The sequence below is a fragment of the Boleophthalmus pectinirostris genome, unplaced genomic scaffold, assembly GCF_026225935.1.
Source record: "Boleophthalmus pectinirostris isolate CB_2022bp ecotype Guang Dong unplaced genomic scaffold, ASM2622593v1 HiC_scaffold_1, whole genome shotgun sequence".
In the NCBI taxonomy this organism is placed as follows: Eukaryota; Metazoa; Chordata; class Actinopteri; order Gobiiformes; family Gobiidae; genus Boleophthalmus; species Boleophthalmus pectinirostris.
In genome coordinates this window covers 25,152,800-25,170,935 of record NW_026570970.1, presented here as the reverse complement: position 1 = coordinate 25,170,935, position 18,136 = coordinate 25,152,800, and the positions used below count along the sequence as shown (strand labels likewise).

General features: G+C 38.4%; 1 protein-coding gene across 1 annotated transcript in view; it reads right to left on the bottom strand.

The window, feature by feature from the left end:
• Nucleotides 1-18,136, bottom strand: part of LOC110156043 (ephrin type-A receptor 6-like) — a 186,121-nt gene that overhangs the window by 67,921 nt on the left and 100,064 nt on the right. The window contains exon 4 of the mRNA XM_020920227.2: nt 13,721-14,056. Coding sequence (XP_020775886.1) covers nt 13,721-14,056 — 336 coding nt within the window. The remainder of the gene's footprint in view (nt 1-13,720; nt 14,057-18,136) is intronic.

The window sequence follows — 18,136 nt, the reverse complement described above, 5'->3', positions numbered from 1 at the left end:
AATCCCATATATTTTCTTGTAGCACTGTTCATCATCACTAACTTTTTTCCATTAGTCCATAATAGAGCACACATCCTTATACAAAACCAGGCAGCAGAGTACAGCACTTTATTGATTCCTCTGCAGAAAGTCTCCCGTCTCCCCCCCTCCCTCCTCCCCCCTGCCCTGTGTTTTGGAACCCTCCGGTCATTCTGCGCTGCCAATTTGTAGCCCTGTTGTTATTATTAGTGTTTCTCAAGCTGCGGGCCTGGGACACGAGCGCACAAGCTTTATGATGCCTCGCCTAATAAACATCATTGTAATTTTCCCAGGCTGGTAATTAAGTGCGGAGCTAATTTGTCATAGTTAGTTAGAGCAGAGCACCGTTTCCTGGAGAAGGGGCTACAGTGGCTGAGAAGGGCCAAGAGTTGAACACTTTGCTCATTTATAGCCAGCGCTGCCTAATGGGACTGGATGTCATGTTTTTGAAGGATGGAGCAAAGCCAGTGTGGATCAAGGTGGGCCAGAGGTTTCTCGACATAGTTTGTGACTCCCTCATTTTTTGGTTCTTGATCATAGTTCCCAGTGACAGATATGGGTTTTTGAATATTCATGAATTTGAAAATGAAAAGGCCCTGCCAAGTTGTATGCATTTGCATTCCTGCCATGCCACTGGTTAAATGTTTTCCTGGACGGGAGAGTTATGAACATGCCAGCAGATCATTTAAAATCTGGAAAACAACTTGTTAAGCTCTGCATCGGGTTCATAAAGAGTTTTGGAGACTCTGCTAAGCTAAAATTTAAAAAAAAGAAGTGACTGAATGACATTGAGCAGACATTGTGTGAATGCTGCTGATGAAAAAATGATCTACATAGCATTAATAGAGCTGGGCTGACAACTGCTATCCAATAATGACTACCTGTTTTGTCTTCATGAAGATGCTATTACTTCCATCATGGAGACAAGCAGATGGCATAACCAGACCAAGGTACAGGTCAGATCTGTGGGGAGGCGAACCAGCTCGTAGTAAGAATGCTTTTTATTTTATTTTTTTTTTACCAATAAAAGCACCTGCAATAAACAAATTCCTCACCACACAGGCTTAAAGGGGCAGTCCGGAATTTTGGACATAGAGCCCCATTGCACTGAGCCAGAGTGTTGGAGATGTGTGGAGACACTTTTTTAAATATTCCATCCAGTCCTTGTATTTGCAGAGGTCTGGTGCTAGGATAGTGCAATGGCATAGACCGTATATATAAGTGGACATAGCTAACACGCCAGCCGCCACGTGCCAAATAGGAAGTTCACCAGGAGGCTCTTCCGGCTCCTTCTGACTGTGGCTCCAATTGACTTACATTAGGATCTTGTTGCCCCTCTCTCTGTACCTGCTGCTCTATCATCTTGGTCTTAAAATGTTCGTATTAACCCGCGACACATGATCCTGAATTTTTTTTTTTTGGTGTTTTCTCCGTCCAAAAAATCCTACTCATAATACAGAACCTGGCTCCAGATTTGCTCCTGTAACTGTTTGCATTGCAAGCCTCATTTGAGCGGCACTGAATGCTATGGGTGACGTCACACTCTCTTAGTCCACTTCTTTTATACAGTCTATGGTCAATGGCCATAGTTAGCCTGTCACTAAAAACAGTGGCAGGCTAAGTATGGCCATTGACATGCACTAGCCTAGCATCAGCCACCTCTGCAAATACAAGGACTGGATGAAATATTTAAAAAAGTGTCTCCACACATCTCCAACACTCTGGCTAACTAGGAAATGAGGCCCTGTATCCAAAATTCTGGACAGTCCCTTTAATGTCATACTATGAAACATTCCAGGAAGTGCAATGATATCTCCAAAGAGTCAAGCAGGTAGTGCATCCTTCACCAGAAAAGTTGCATAATGCATTTTAAAAATCTGTAATTACACCCCTATATGTAACATGCATTGTTTATTCTTGCTTTTGTGTATTTCACACAGTTCAGTTTACATACAAAATGACCTCCAGTTTGAGTTAGACCATAAGCTACACAGAGCAGGTGGGCCATTACGTTTACAATACAACCATAAAACTACAAAGAGCCAAATGAGACAAAACAGACGATTGTGCAAATAAATGTAATTATCATGGACTAGCAACAACTGTAATGGTAAAATCAACTAGGTCACCTTTTAGGGCTTCATATTCTTTACAATGGGTGTACAGTAAACAGGATATTTTATGCTTCCAGATGCCAAGTAAACAATGCTTCTAATCAGGTTTGGGAAAAATAAGTGCCTGTGAACAAACATAACTCCAAATATGTTGCCATTATAATGCACAATATCCCAGAGAATACTTTAGCACTATTTAGCATCAACTGGATCATAATTCTGTGATGTGTTTCATAATCATATTCAGTTTGGCACAGTATTAACTTGGTGATGCAGTGTGAGCTTTGAGGAAGGTCTCTGAACCGTTTTAAATGAGTAAATGATTTAACAGTGTTTTGTGCGTCAGGACTCAAGGCTACATTTCTGTCGTTTTTCTGAATAGATTTGTGTTGATCTGCAATACCTCATTCTGTGTGTAATCATGGAGGCTCAAGTCAACAGTCAAGAGCATAAACTGAAAAAGAGTATCTGCAGTTTGTGGGCGTGTTGTGTGTGATTTACTACTGGGACGTGTGCGTATTATTTCTGCTGCGAAACTGATGAGAGCGTTCAGCAAGTGCAAATGTGTGCCTCTGTGCCTGGGCTGTACTGAAGTGTTGAAGGGATGTTGCGAATTAACAGTTGGAGTAAGGATTGTGTGACGAGGACCTGTGAAATCTTATAACAGTAGGTTAACCAGCGTTAGCCTCTTCTTTTAGTGAACAAATAACACACGTGCTTGTTTTATTGGAGCGAGGCAGAGACAGGGATGCACACTGGGCCATCCAGGATCCGCAGTCTCCACTTTAGAACATGGGACACTCTTTAGGACATGAGACAAATGTGTGAATGACCAGTTTGAAATACTGCTGTTGTTGAACGCTCTGAATCAACGCACTGTATCAAAACTTGTAGGAGTCAAGGCCAAAGTGTTGCATTACTGCTGCTTTGAAAACAACTTGTTATCTGATCTGTCCATGTGGGTCAATTTAAATAATTTAAAATAACTATCAAATGCTATCTATACTTGCGCAAATGGCAGCATCTATCCCTTTTCTCTCACAGCTGTAATAAATCTGGCAGCACTCACTAAACAACTTCATTTGCATTTCCTCTTCCTCAGATTTTACACCCAGTTTTCGTTCGCTCATAGGAGCAAAATTGTGTGGTGTCTCTGTGAGAAATTGAGTTGAGTTTTTGCTCCACTTTTAGTGTTTCGAGCTGTTTAACACATGACAAAACGAATGAAAGTGTTAAAGGCCCCGTACTGGGTTTTTCCCATGTACAGTATTTGGGCAAAATATGTCTTGCCCCAGTACAGATAAAAAGTATGAGCAGCTCTTGAGGTCAAAATAAATCTGCTCTGTACTGTCTGCCTCTAATTATTCTATTTGTTGTTGGCTGCATGGTAAGAGCAAAACTTTGCTCTGGTCTCTGAGAGTTGTGAAAAGCGCTTAGGAACTCCTCACGGTGCATAGGAGGAGTAACTTTGGACATCTACAAACAGTTTTTCACATTTTCAGGTACAGTCCCTTTAGTGTGGGCCTATGTGGGCCTGGTAGTTGAATATAGCATCAATGTTCATTTCATCTTGGGCTATTGTTAAATTACATGAAAAGATGAATGTACCCAAGGTCACAGTAAAAATAATTTAGAAAAGTAAAAAGTGGGGCACAGTGAAAAGTTCAGGGCTAAATTTGGGTTCCATAATTAGATCTAAATCACCAGACTAAGGTGAACTTTAAATAACAAAACATATGAAAAGAATATAGATTTCCTTACACCTGCAAAAGAGTTGCCAGTAGGGAAAAAGGCAACAAATTATGGATAATGGGGATTATTATGTTGATTTAATTTGATTATTTTATTTTTGTTTGTTTTGTTGTAATTGCTATTGACCTGTTGTTTGTTGTTTAATGGTGCACTATCTAGCTTTTCAGGTGCCTGCTAATATGGCAGTAATTGTATCTATCTCCATTGAGAAAGGCAATTTTCAGCACCAGGCCTGCTCAAAGGTCAGATCTATGAAGAGGCAAGCCTGCTCACAGTAAGAATGCAAGATTTTCAAGACATTTAATATTTTTTTCCCCTGGATCCAAGCGAGTAATGCACCTCCATAAAAGATAAAGATGAAGATAAGATAAAATAAGTTACAATGGCCCTTTTCTGTACTACTACAACAAAAATGTGTTTCGGTAACAGCTTTGCTTGGCCAAACAATTTCCGCCATTTATTTCTACACAACATCAAAAGTAGCCCCAAAGGCTTGCATGATAACATCTATTTACTCAACCACAAAAGACAAGCTGAATACACTTTGAAGTCAACTACATTTGCCTTCAAGTAACTAACAAGAAAGTAACCAATCACTTCCAGTCAATGCACAGTCAATGCCTTTCTCTCATATACAAGACTGCTCATCTTACACTGCACCTTTTCATCTACAAAAGCCTGTCTGTTAAGTCTCTTGTTGTTGTGGAGACGTTCAGATTAATTAGAGAAATATTCCTGCGAATGCTTAAAGTGACATGCACGATTAAACAGCTGCTTCCTGTGATTAAAGACACACACTCCAGTTTCTAGGTCATTTCCTGCTCCTCTCCCGGCTCTCGTACACCTGTCCACCCCTCCTTCATAACGTATTATCCCGCCAGAGTATGGAAATCCTTTTAATTACTTCTGAATGGCCCCTGTCTGCATGCGTTTTACAGTGCTGTTCAGGGCAGTTATGTTTAATGACGCACAGTTAGAGTTAATATTATATATCAGAGGCTAAAGTAACAAACTGCAGAGGTGGAGTAGGAAGAGGGATTTGACTTTATACTTTTTATATGTACAGTATTGATTTTTACTTCTGTGTAATATCTGAGGGAAAATTTCTTTTTTTTTTAACTTGGGAGAGTAGAAACAGAAAATAGAAGGCATCTAATGATAACAGTAGTAGTAGCAGTAGTAGTAGTAGTAGTAGTAGTAGTAGCCATGTACTAAGACAAGCAGTGGTAGTGGTAATATAAGTAGTTGGTGCAAAAGTACAGAAGTACCACTACAACATTAAAAGTAGTTGTAGTAGTAGATGTTGTAGTAAATGCTTTAAATAACATTTGGTGAACATCTCTACTTTCATTGATTTCTGCATAAGTCAACAGAAAGTTCAGAGCCACAGGTTGACGGTTCAATCCTAGCTCCCATGGATGCATATGGAGGTTGTGTCTTTGGGCAAGACACGTGACCCACCTCACTCCCAGTGCCTGGATACAATGGTGTACGAAAGTATATGTAAATCGGTGGGTGAGTGGTTCGTAACGTGCTGAGAGTTCCCATTGGAGTTAGAAAAGCACAGCCATTCAAGTCAAATAAGTACAAGTTCTTCTATTTCTGTCAAATGGCTTGACATAACTACTTTCTGAACGCTTTCAAGCATTAACTATATAATGCTATGATTTAGTTTAGTCCATCTCACAATCAGAAAAAGTAGGAACTTCTGTGGTATGATAAAATAAAGGGTATTTATGACATTTTTTTTTCTTTTTTTTTTTTTAGAATTACCATGCCACTGTACTGAAATACGTATTCTTCCACGCATAAAATGTACTCATAAAAGGCATACATACACACAAGCACGTAAGAGGTCATGGACATGTCAGCTGCCAGCTTACATTTTCTAGTGGGTTCTGTTCCTAAAGGCATAAACAGTGTCAGTGGTGTAACGCTGTCTTCAGTCTTGCAACAGACGTGTATCAAGTGAATACACATGGGGCTGTGTTAGACCAAAACTAATGCTCACTTCAACTCTCACTCAACTCTAACTTCCAATGGTGTAGTTGATTTAAGAAATTCCTGGTCGACTTAAGATCGATTAGTCAACTAAAAAGGGGCGTGGCAAAAGCTTTTTAAATGTTTCAGTATCTATGATCTGACAATGTATCTGATTATCTAAGACGAGGTGATGAAAAAAATACACTTTGAATTGATAAACAAAAAAGTACAAAGACATTTATGTGTAAAAATAAATGAATAAATACATTTAATTCATGATTCTCTCCCAAATCTTCAGTGAGCTCACTTTATCACATTATTCCCTTTCCTTTCAGCTACTGTTCATTTAAATTTGAATAATCTAAATTAAATGTTTAGTCAACTAATACTCTCTTAAGTTGACTAAATCTCCACTGACAAATTAAATAAACTGAAGAACTAAATGACTAAAGGACTACAGCCCACAGACGGTATAAAGAAGTAGACTAAGTGAGAGCGATGTCACCCATAGTGTTCTGCTCCAGTCAAATGAAGCTCACAAGGCTAACTGTTACAGGAGCCAATTTGAAGCCACGTCCATATTACAAATAGGAATTTATTTATGCACAAAATAGATAAATAAAAACCAGGATCATGTAGAGTGGCTTAACACGAACATTTTAAGACCAAAATGACAAGGCTCACAGCAGCAGCTACAGAGAAAGGGATGACAATTTTTCAATGTAAAGTCAGTTGAAAACAAAGTCGAAGAAGCCAAAAGCATCTCCATGAACATTTCCTATTTGGAACAAGGCAGCTAGCAGGTTAGCTATGTCCATTTACATATAGAGTCTGTGCTACAGCCATACTAACTTCACTGCTGCATCACCACCCACGACCAGGCCTCTATGTTGTTTGTCTATATAGCATGCGTACTATTCCTGTATCTCATCTAAGAGCTTTTCTCAGCCTGTGCCTTATCATCAGAATCATAATTAGCAGGTGCTACATAATCAACTGAGCTATGTTATTTTAATTGGTGCATTTGTGCCAACACAGATAAATCACTGATTAAAACGTGTGTTTAAGCATTTTCTAAGTTTTTACCTTCAAAGTTTAAAAGTTTATAGGCATATTTCCTGACAGTTTATATTCTCACTTCATGTAGTTTTATTTATCAGGTTTGAAAGTGTATATATATATATATATATATATATATATATATATATATATATATATATATATATATATATATATATATATATATATATATATATATATATATATATATATATATATATATATATATATACACATACATATATAAAACCTATAAAAGTGCACCATTTAACTTCTCTGGTGGAAGATCTGGTGTCTTTTTGCTTTGCCCACAATGTTTCACAGTATGGCATTAAACATATGTAGCGTTTTACGATCTCAAACTAAGGTTTTCACTGTATCAACTTTAAATGTTAAGCATTCAGGGAGAAGACAGTCTTTAAGAATCTTTCTTTCTTTCGTTCTGAAATTCATAGTTCACCGTGAGTAATTATCCATCTAATCTAACAAGTATATATTAACATTTTTATAACCACAATTACTGATTCATCTCAACCTATCTTATATGGATACTTTGCAGCTGGGTCTGATGGTACTGTAGGCTCTGCTCTGTCTGTTACTCAAATTGCACTTTAATAAAAGCTTTATTTAAACACAATCTGATTAAAAAGATCTAACTTAGTTACCTACAAAAGGTGAAATAATTTGTGCTGTTAAACAAGTTTATCAAATATAAAATTACAGTCACAAGCTAGTTAGCATTAACTAACAGTTTCTAAGTTAGTGGCAGCCACTCTCACCTTTTTGTTGAAAATGAAACACCTAAACACCATGAACCATGAACACTTGTGTTGATCATAGGCTCCTGTGTTTGCTAATACAACCATAAAGACGCATGCAGAACACCCCCAGCATGATGTCACTGCAAAGTATCAATATAGAATCAATGAAAGGGGGTAAAAAAAAAAAAGATCACAATTTTAGGTTGTGTATATATGTTTCCAGGGTGTTTGCAGAGCTTGAAATATCTATTTCTTTGTTGGAAGATAGGTTGCAAGTTAAATGTTTAAAATCCAAACTTTTCTTCCTGTATATCCCCTAATAACAAACCAGGAAGTTGTCTGGGGGTCCACAAGACAGCTGGAGCACCTCACTTTAGTCACTGCAGACTTTAGAAAACAAATGCGCTGGTAATTTCCCCCGACTCTTGGTGCCTATCTCCAAATACAAAGAGGATTTAGTTTGGGCTGAGACTCTCCCATGCCGTTAATCCTTATACTTTACAATCCAGTGTCTTTGCATATATATGTGTGTGTTCTATCCCCCATTTCTCCCATCAAATGAATCAAAAACAGTGAAAAGGTTATGCCTGACAGCAAATTATCACTATATGGCAACCCTTATTTCATCTGTGCAGTATTGTGTGGGCGTGCATGTTTAAGGGAAGACTATTATCTGCAAAAAGCAAAGAGTTTAGCAAAAGGGGGCATCTGCATTTTAATAACTATGTCTAATTTATTTCATTATGACTGGCCGCACTTTAAATTCCTCACGACTTCATTTCTGCTGATGGCGTCGCTATGGTAATACGGTTTGTTTTGTCTGTGCACCTTCTCAAACAGACCCATCCGAGTGGGTTTAAAGCAGCTGTGTGTAAATGTATTGGTCTGTATGCATTATTATACAGCAAAAATGATTACTGCAGCAGCACACAGATTCCAGCTCTCCTTAGAAGATTTGCATTATTTTCTATCAAGGAAATTCACAGGGTCGGGAATATTTTGCATTTCTACCGCAGACATCACAGAAAGTAATCTTTGGTTCAATAAATGCAGGGGAAAATATGTCTGAAAGGTAAAAAAAAACTGGAGGATTGATACAAAAAAGCAACAACAATAACGTATACACTTCATTCATGTCATCACATATTTCAGTTCACCTTTTTGTGAACCAAGTAGCCAAAGTTTGGGGTCATAATCAGCAAATAAAAAGGAGTAACATTACAAAGCAAAATGTAATTATAAAAAAAAAAAAAAAAAAGTCTTACTTAAACCTGTTCAATCAGATTGTAGAGGTAATAGTATGTATTTGGATGATGGTAATTAAACCAGTACAGAATCCATACAGAGATTTAGCACAAGGATTATCAAGAGAAGAACTGAACCCGCAACCTTCTGTTAGTTCAAAACTATGCGATTGCTGGACATTCCACCTTAGAGATGCACCTAGAACACCCCCAGTCTGAGTATCAGTATAGACTAAATAAAAGGGGGAAAATTAGAGATCTTCCTGTGGAGTGTTTGTGGAGTTTTAAATATCTATTACTTTGTTGAAAGTTAAATGTTTAAAATCTGATGGTAATTTAATCAGTACAGAATCCACACAGAGATTTAGGACAGAGATTATCAGGAGAAGAACTGAACCAACAACCTTCTATTAGTACAAACCACTTGATGCCAAAACCAACTACTGCAACTACTGAACATCCCACCATAGAGATGCATGTTGAACACCCCCAGCACACTTAATGAGAGGTTTGCAAGAGGGTGAATAGTCTTAACACGTCATATAAGTTTTATAAATTGGTGGACTACCCAACCAACTGGATAATAATTTGCTGTGAAGAAAGTACCAGACCATCTTGCTTTTCAACAGAAAGTAGGAGGGGCTAGCTCACTTTGCTACCCTTTTTCCTTCATGGGTAATATGGCTCCTCATGTCAGTCAATTAAAAATGTCCATAAAGTGCCACTTGCTATTATGGTTAATTGGGAGTGGAACTCCCAATTAACCATGATACTTTTAGCAGCAAGATTCAGCTAAAAATTTTGTGAATATAAAAACCATGAAATAGATCCATGTATAGTGGATTGACATCTCTAATTAAATGAAGCTGGGAGGTCATTTACACATGGTCTCATTATACACTAAGCATACCTACAAATACGTTAAAGTGGCAGTAATTCAGTAATAATTGTGAGGGTAACTTTGTAAATGTCATCCTTCTTCACTTTTACAGAAATAGCTATAGGATACCAAGATGTGAATATCCAACCCACTAACTAGCTTACCACATGCTGTTCTAATTGGAGTGTGAATGGCACAAGCAAAGGTGCAAAGTTAGGATAAAAATAAGTATATATCTTTATCTGTACTATATCGCAAATTGGAAGTAGAAAGAAATCACACAAAAAACATGTCAGTGGGATAGCAATGACTGAATACAATGTGAATGAACATATTATGTAGTAAGGGAGTCCATAACCTGCTTGTCTCCATGGAGATGTTACTGCTTTGTCTGAGATGTCCCACAGCATGGCATAAAGTTTATCTGTCCTACATGTATTCAAGTGCAGGTGTTATTATTACAGCAAACTGAACTTTAATAATGTGCATTCTTGCTGTTAGCAGGGTCACCGCTCTACAGATCTGACCTGTAACTTAGCCTGCATGTGTAACCTGCTCATCTCTATGATGAATGTCAAGGTTACATAGTGCACTTTTAAATGTGTGTTCTTTGAAACTCCACGCACTAGAATATTTACCAGTATAACACATTTTGGAGTGTAGTGAGCCACCAATACTTATGCAAAACATGTCAGTCGACACCTCCACTATTTCCACTCCAACTTTTCACACACTCTACAAATGTTATACCACATTTAAATCACTCATGAAGCACTGAATTATGCAAGAAAAAGAGGTAGGAGGCGGTCAAATACCTTCACACATTTTTAAACCAGTGCAAATCGGCTGCTAAAGTAATCCATAAATGTGCACAGAATTACTCACAGCCACTTGGTAGTATTATACAATATGGACATAAAAATAAACTAATATTGCGATTTGGTGTATAGACCACAGTGCACTCAACACTGGGACCACACAAACCTTATGTTGTCCTTTTACCACTTGAATCACCATGGTTACTTACTTTGGATGACTTTTGAGATATAATGGCCACTGGAACTACAAGATTTGCGAAGTAGCAATTGCTTTGTGAACAAGAATGTTTCGTCTCCATGGACGCTTAATCAACTAACCCTGTGCTTTTTTAGACCGTTACGATGCAAGTGGCAATGTTCAAAAATGCATAGGATAGTTGTATTAATTTAGTTCATATTTCAGTTCTCCCTCAATGCTCCTGAATGCGTTCAAAATGTGCACCATGTACTCAATCCAAGTAGTTAATAATTTTCAAATGCATTTTTTTCATTTCATTCTCAATAAGCATGTTGACAACAAATGAACTATAAAGTACATCCTGGCTTCTATATAGTATACACCATTTAAAACAGGGGGCTCAGTGATTATAGCAGTGGTCCACCAACCCAAAGGTCAGAGGATCAATTAGTGCAGTGTTATTGTGCCCTTAGGCAAGACACTTCACTCACATCGCCTAGTATCAAAGTGGTGTTTGCGTGACTGATTGGTAATGGACGAGAAGCTTACCATCTCCGAGTGTGGAGTGAATAAACAATGTCTATCATGTCGTGCTTTGAGAGACTTTGACAACACCTACAAAGCACATTACAAGTGCTACCCACTGTTATTATTATTATTACCATTTTACTGTTGCAACACTAATGTTACTATCCAATCTGCTATGTGGTGATAAAGTTGTGGCTAGTACATGTCAGTCACTGAATGTGATCAAGTCTCAGTAGAAGCCATATGCCACATCCCCTGAGCATGTTAGATAACACAGTAACCAGGTGTGTTAGTGATCAAATGTGCCTAGTGGACAGCCGGGGGAGCTGCCACTAGACTGTGTGCTAAACTGGGCATCCTAATGAAATAAAAGGGCCGGGTGCAACATTGAGTTACCTGTAAAGGCTGGAGCTGTTCCACCGAGACTGAATAATGCATTTAATGGTTTGGCACAGAAATGTATTTTCCCCACAGCCCCCTGTCAGCAGAAGGATGGAGGGAAAGGTAGAAAGAACAAAAACAAACATGCAGGGAGGAGGACCAACAGCCAATTGAAATATGGAGAAGAGAATAGTCAAGGGAGATGGCAAGAGGGCGGAGAGGGGAGGCAGAAAGCACTGTTTGCAAATCACAAATTAAAAACATAAGCGTTCTACACACCATACCATGTCCCATAGGAAATATACAGCTTTCTGAGTAAAAAAGCAAATTTGGAGCAGGGATCTAGACACAGACAGCCCTGGCCTCTTTCCATCACATAAAGCACCAGCTGAGAATGCAAAACTACAGACTACAATAACATTTAGCAGATATCATTGGAATTGTACCACTTTCTCGCTTCACTGGCAACTCCATTGCAATATATAGGCAGCACAGTCACACTCTATTTGACAAATGGCCACAGTAGTAATGGTAATTTTAAAAAGTGAATGATACTTTGACAAAGACAGAAAAGAGAGGATTTGAGCTGACAACTGAATTTTCAGCCATGGTGAATTAATAACTTTAGCGGGTCCCACTGACAGTACGGGGGCATATATGAACAACAATGAAACAGCATAAACACAAATATGAACTTGCAATTGATACACATCACACATAATGGCTGCTTTTCGCATTCACAGCTGTATATTTATTTTCTGACATTTAAACAGTTATTTGATATAATGTAAGGACAATAATAAGTCTTAGAAAAAGAAGGAGTCTTAGAAGGACTCTTTACAATACATGAGATTATAAAATTGGACTGGAATGTTTCTGTGATAACTTCATTGCCACATTGGGGTCATTCCACCTAAATTCACCCCAAAAAATTGCAATTTGAACCCTCGCATTGTCCAATTGCAAAGAAAATTGGTGTATGGGTAAGTCATAGCCAACAAAGCCAAAATCTCAAATTTTAGCACAATCAGAGTAACGGTCTCCGAGATATCGCAATTTCTTTTTTCACTTTTTTGCGTGGTCGCCAAATTTCAAATTGTATTTACTCTGTAACTACTGGTCCAGTATCAAAAACCAAGGTATTTCTAGAAAGTGGAAATCATAAAGAATCCAAATCTATTTTTGCATTTGAGTACTTTTGAGATGATTTACCTTTTGACCTATATTTTGACCTTGAAACTGACAATAAGGGACACGCCCGACCTCAATGACACCAATAGAAAAAATTTAACCTTATACATATATTACAACATAATGAAAATTCTGGATGGGTTTTCTTTTTTACTTTCACACAAAGTTACCTAGAAGCTGACTTACCCCTATGTTGAGATATGCTAAATATCCATGTAAAATTAGAAATTTTGGCTTTTCTGGCTATGATTTACAATATATATCAAGTTTCATCAAAATTTGACAAAGTAGGGTTTAACTCATTGGGTGAACTGAGGTGGACTGACCCATTGCCATAGGTCATCCACCGTTATCATCATCACAGAACCTGATATGTGAATATTGACAGTGTATTGACATTTTGGAGCTCATATCATCAACGTTCCCTGGGGATGTGATGCAAACTGTAGCTCTGTCTGAATCTCTGTTATTCAAATTAAACTTTCATCTGGGCCTTAATTTAATGTAATCTGACCAGAAAGATCTGATTTAGCTGTAACTACAACAGGTGATCTGAGTTGTACTGTTAAACACGTCTGTCAGACATCAAATTACAGTCACAAGATAGCTCGCTCAGTTAGTCACTTTCACGATTTTTTTCAGTTTTCAGACTATCTTAAAATGTTTTTTGGCTGTGTTTGCTAATGTGTGCATTGTGTCATCATGTTAACTTCCAAACATTGACCCATACAAATACATGTAGAACACTCCGAGCGTGATGTCACCAGAAAGTATCAATATCAGCGTTTATAAGAAGATCAGTTTTGTACTCACCTCCCTGGTCTGTGCTGACGGTGATGAAAGCCACTTGCCGAGGGAACGAACTCAAGTCGGACACTCCGTTGAGCGACTCGATCTCAAAGGTGTAGTTGGCGTGAGCGGAGAAGTCGGTGACGGTGACAGTGGCGTTGGTGAGCCCTAGTGGTCGGGGCAGGAATCGCAGCTCCTCTTCGCAGATGTGGCACTGGTCCGGCTCCGGTCCACAGCGCTTACACTGGACGTTGTAGGTGAGGTCTCGGCGACCCCCGGTGTCACTAGGAGGGGACCACTCCAGTAACAAAAAGGAGTCATTCAGGTTAAACATCAGGTTACGAGGAGGAGAGGGAGGACCTGCAAACAACAGAGACATTGTTTTATTTATTTATTTACTTGGCTTTTACGGCCATTTTGATAGGACGGATATGGCTTAAATTGGGGAGAGAGAGGGGAGAAACATTTGGCAAGAGGTCAAGGCTGGGAATTGAACCCTCAATGCCAAGGTGGTAACGCTTCACTAAACCACTACCACTAACACCAGCAAGCACCAACGCAAACAGTACTGATACAGGGCAGATTTTAGATTGTTTTGATTGTACTGGAAAGAACTTTAGATGCCTTAAGTTTTGAAAAGGGATCTTTAATAAACACTGACTCATTGATATTAAAAACTGAGTTAGTAAAGTGCTCATTCTGAATCAATGTATGAATAGTTAAAATAATTAGTGCTGTCATGCGATTAAAAAAATTGAGAGATTAATTAATTATGATCTGTAATTAATTAATCTAATTAATCTCATTTTAATCTCACCTAAAAATTGCTGAGAAAAGCCTTCAATTTGAGGTATTTTCATTTAAATTCATTATTACATTATTGTGGCAGATCAAAAGACTGATATAGATTAAAAAAAGTGACTTTATAAAGTCATTTATTGTTTAACAAATCTCTTCAAATTGGCTGTTGAGCCCAAGTCTCCATGAATAAGAAACTGTTTGCTGTAAAGTAGCAAAGACGAGGAAATCTGAACATAATAACTTTTGTCTACTTAAAGACAGTAAAAAGTCCAGTCTTTCCTTAACCATATAAAAAATATTATTGATAGAGAAATGCTTTATATATGAGATCACTGGTTTTAGTCCTTGTTTTAGTCCTGGTTTAGACCTGCTTTAGTCCTACTTTAGTCCTAGTTTAGTCCTGGAATGAATTAATCCTGGTTTTAGACCTGGTTTTAGTTCTGGTTTTAGTTCTGGTTTAGTCCTGGTTTTAGTTCTGGTTTTAATTCTGGTTTAGTCCTGGTTTAGTCCTGGTTTAGTCCAGGACTGGATTAGTCCTGGACTGGATTAGTCCTGGTTTTAGTCTTGGTGTTAGTTCTGGTTTAGAGGCGCAGAGGAGGAAGCGCGGTTTACGCAGCGATCCACACGCGGCGCATGGAAGCACGTCGGTGTCTGCGCAGTGTCTACGGAAGGAAACGTGGTCCTCGCGTTCTCAGGTTAATGACGATGATGAAGGTGTGTGTTTGTGTTTGTGTGCGTGTCCCCTCATGTGGCAGGTCACTATAGGACAGTAGTGCAGACATCATGAGCCTATGCATGTTGTTTTCACCAGTGACATTTAAGTTGTAGGCGATTTTATATTTGTTATTTTCTTTTATATTTCACGTCGGGAGAATAATTTCCAAGACACAAATGTGTTTTTACCTGTGCACTGCTGACTCTGTTCTACTGGCTCTTCCACCTCGTCCATTGTGCGACTGACGCCGCCAACGTTAACATGACGTTTACATCACTCTTACTGCGCGCGTTTTGTGTGGGTTTCCGGCAATGAGTGGAATTATCGAAATAAAAAAATGTATAAATGTGTTTTTTTGTGTGTGTGTGTGTGTTGTTGTTCCAACAACACATAAAAACAGGTTTTATAATAAAGCAACTCGCATACAGAAACAGTAAAGTTAGAGATTAAAAATTAGATTAACGCAATTAAAAAACATAACACGCTAAATATGACTGTAATTAATTAATCGCAATTAACGCGATAATTTGACACCCCTAAAAATAATATCATCATAAATTAAATTATCAAATAAATTATCATGCTGTTGGTTTTGAGCAAGACAACCTTTGGAGCTCTCTGGGTTGCAAATAACATTGTAAATAGGAGGTAAAAATAAACGTGGGTATACCACATTAATAGATAAATATTGCTGACCAAAAGTTTGCAGGTAAAAAGCATTTCCGAAGTTTAGACTTGAAAAACCTCTAAGAAACATATTAAAACAGAGTATAATTCATTCATTTTAATTTCAGTTCATTAAAATAAGATCTTTCTTATGTGGTCCACTGCACACACTTTCTAAACTGTATTTTTTGGTTTGTGGAGTAATATTAACCCTACCACTGTGAAGGAACAGCAGGGAACAAGGCAACGTAGAAGTAAACAAAATGTGTCTCAGTGCAATTATTTATTCATTTATTCAAGTTTGCAACAGATTTGCAATTTAAAACTTAGTGATTATCGACTTTGTAAAAGATATCAGTGCATTGCTGTACCTATGATCAGCACATTATAATCGATTTACAAACAAAATATTATAAATGCTGTGATGTTTGTAAATATGATCTAAAAACATGAATCAGTAGGAGGCAAGGCAATGGTGGGTAAGAAATATGAGAGAAGTTGAAAAACACCAATGAAACCTAATCTGCAAGCTGTGCACAAAGCTGGCCTGACTTCTTAAACTTTTTTGGGCTCCCTAGATCGCAGTTAACTTGTCAAACTTTCTGAAGAATTGTCAAAATTGGAATAAACACGGGTATACATTGGCAATGGGAAAACATAACAATGTATGGTTCTTGGCTCATGCAAACGCATTCACAGAGGGTGCGTTTGTGCATGGGGTACGCATTGTGTTGGAGCAGGCTGCAGCTGTCAGCCGGGCGGAGTTAAAAGACCTGGGGGATCGGAAACGTCCCGTCCTGCCAAGCTCACTGTCTGCTTGTACAATGGGATGTTTTCCCCTCCCCAGACGACTCCTCCCCCTGTGTTACCCCTGCAGACTGCACTGATTCCTCCCACGCATCTTGCTCTGTCATTTTTATTGCCAGTACTATAGGAAGAAGCATGTATTCTGTGCTACATTATAGTTTTTGACAAACTATTTTAAATATAAAATGAACTGAAGCATAAAACAAGTCAAAAGTGTTTGAAACATTAGATTTGTCGCATCAAAATCGAGTTTGACATTTCAGTATCATAACACATCTGATATAGAGAACATTTCTGAACTGAAAATTTGAAGTTGAAATCTCAATCCTGATGCAATATGTTCGGTAATTTAAGAATAAGTAATCTAACTAACTAGATAAAACATCTGAAAACATGTGATTATGAAATGTGATGTAAATAAAACAGTTTTTTGTTTTTCGTTAAATCATCTCACTGAAATATTGATGCTCCACAGTGCATTCAAAAAATCTACCTTTTAATATTAATGAGATTCATTTGTAGAATTATTCCTTGTCTCTATATCTCAAAATGTAGACCTATACAAAGAGAACAACTTCCCCTTTTTTAATCTCCCTGTATCTCCTCCCCGCTTTCCACCCGGGACAGTCCCCCTGTGAGCCCCGCCCCACAGAGCTGCCCCACTGTCATCAATCAGCCCGCTCTCCTTCAGGGGGGTAGATGGTATCGCGCGATCCCCTCGCCAGCTCTACCTCTCTTCACCTTTATCGCACTCAGGTGACACCCCTCCCTCCGTCTTCAGGCCTAAACTCTTTAATCTCCATTTCAATTCCTCACTTGAAGGAAATAGTTTATGGGCTGGGCCAGGAGGAAGCCCTGTTTTACAATGCATCACCACGACGACAGAGAATGTGCCTTATAATTGGGTTTAGAGGACATTTGCTTGTGGTCACAGTTAAAGTACTGGTGTCTCCACTGGTAGTACTGTGGCATCTCCACAAACCTGACTCCTACTTGGCCTAGAGGAGTGCCTCGATCTGCTCGTCTCCATGTTGCTCCTTTGGCTGTCATTTTCCACAGTATGGCAGAAAGTCTTTCTCCATTAAAATGTTCTGACGTATGTATGGTTTTAACTTTCTATGTCCCATGGGATTAGGGATGTGCCACCTCCAGAAAGTTACATGGTGTTACTTTAAAAACAAAGAACATAAGTTACTTGATATATGTATATAATACAGTTGCCTCATTCATCCTCTATTCTGAATGTCTCCATCTCTAAAAAAGTGCAGCTCCACTGTAACATGCCTTTAAGAGCCACAGACAGCCTGGTGAGCTCTGCGCACGGCCACGTCTATCTCATGACAGCCAAATGGATTTTTAATTAAAGCAGAATTAGTCCAGTTAAACTGTAATTTAATGCAAATATGCAGTCTTAATGACAGTTACAGACTCACAGACCAGAAGAGGCAGGC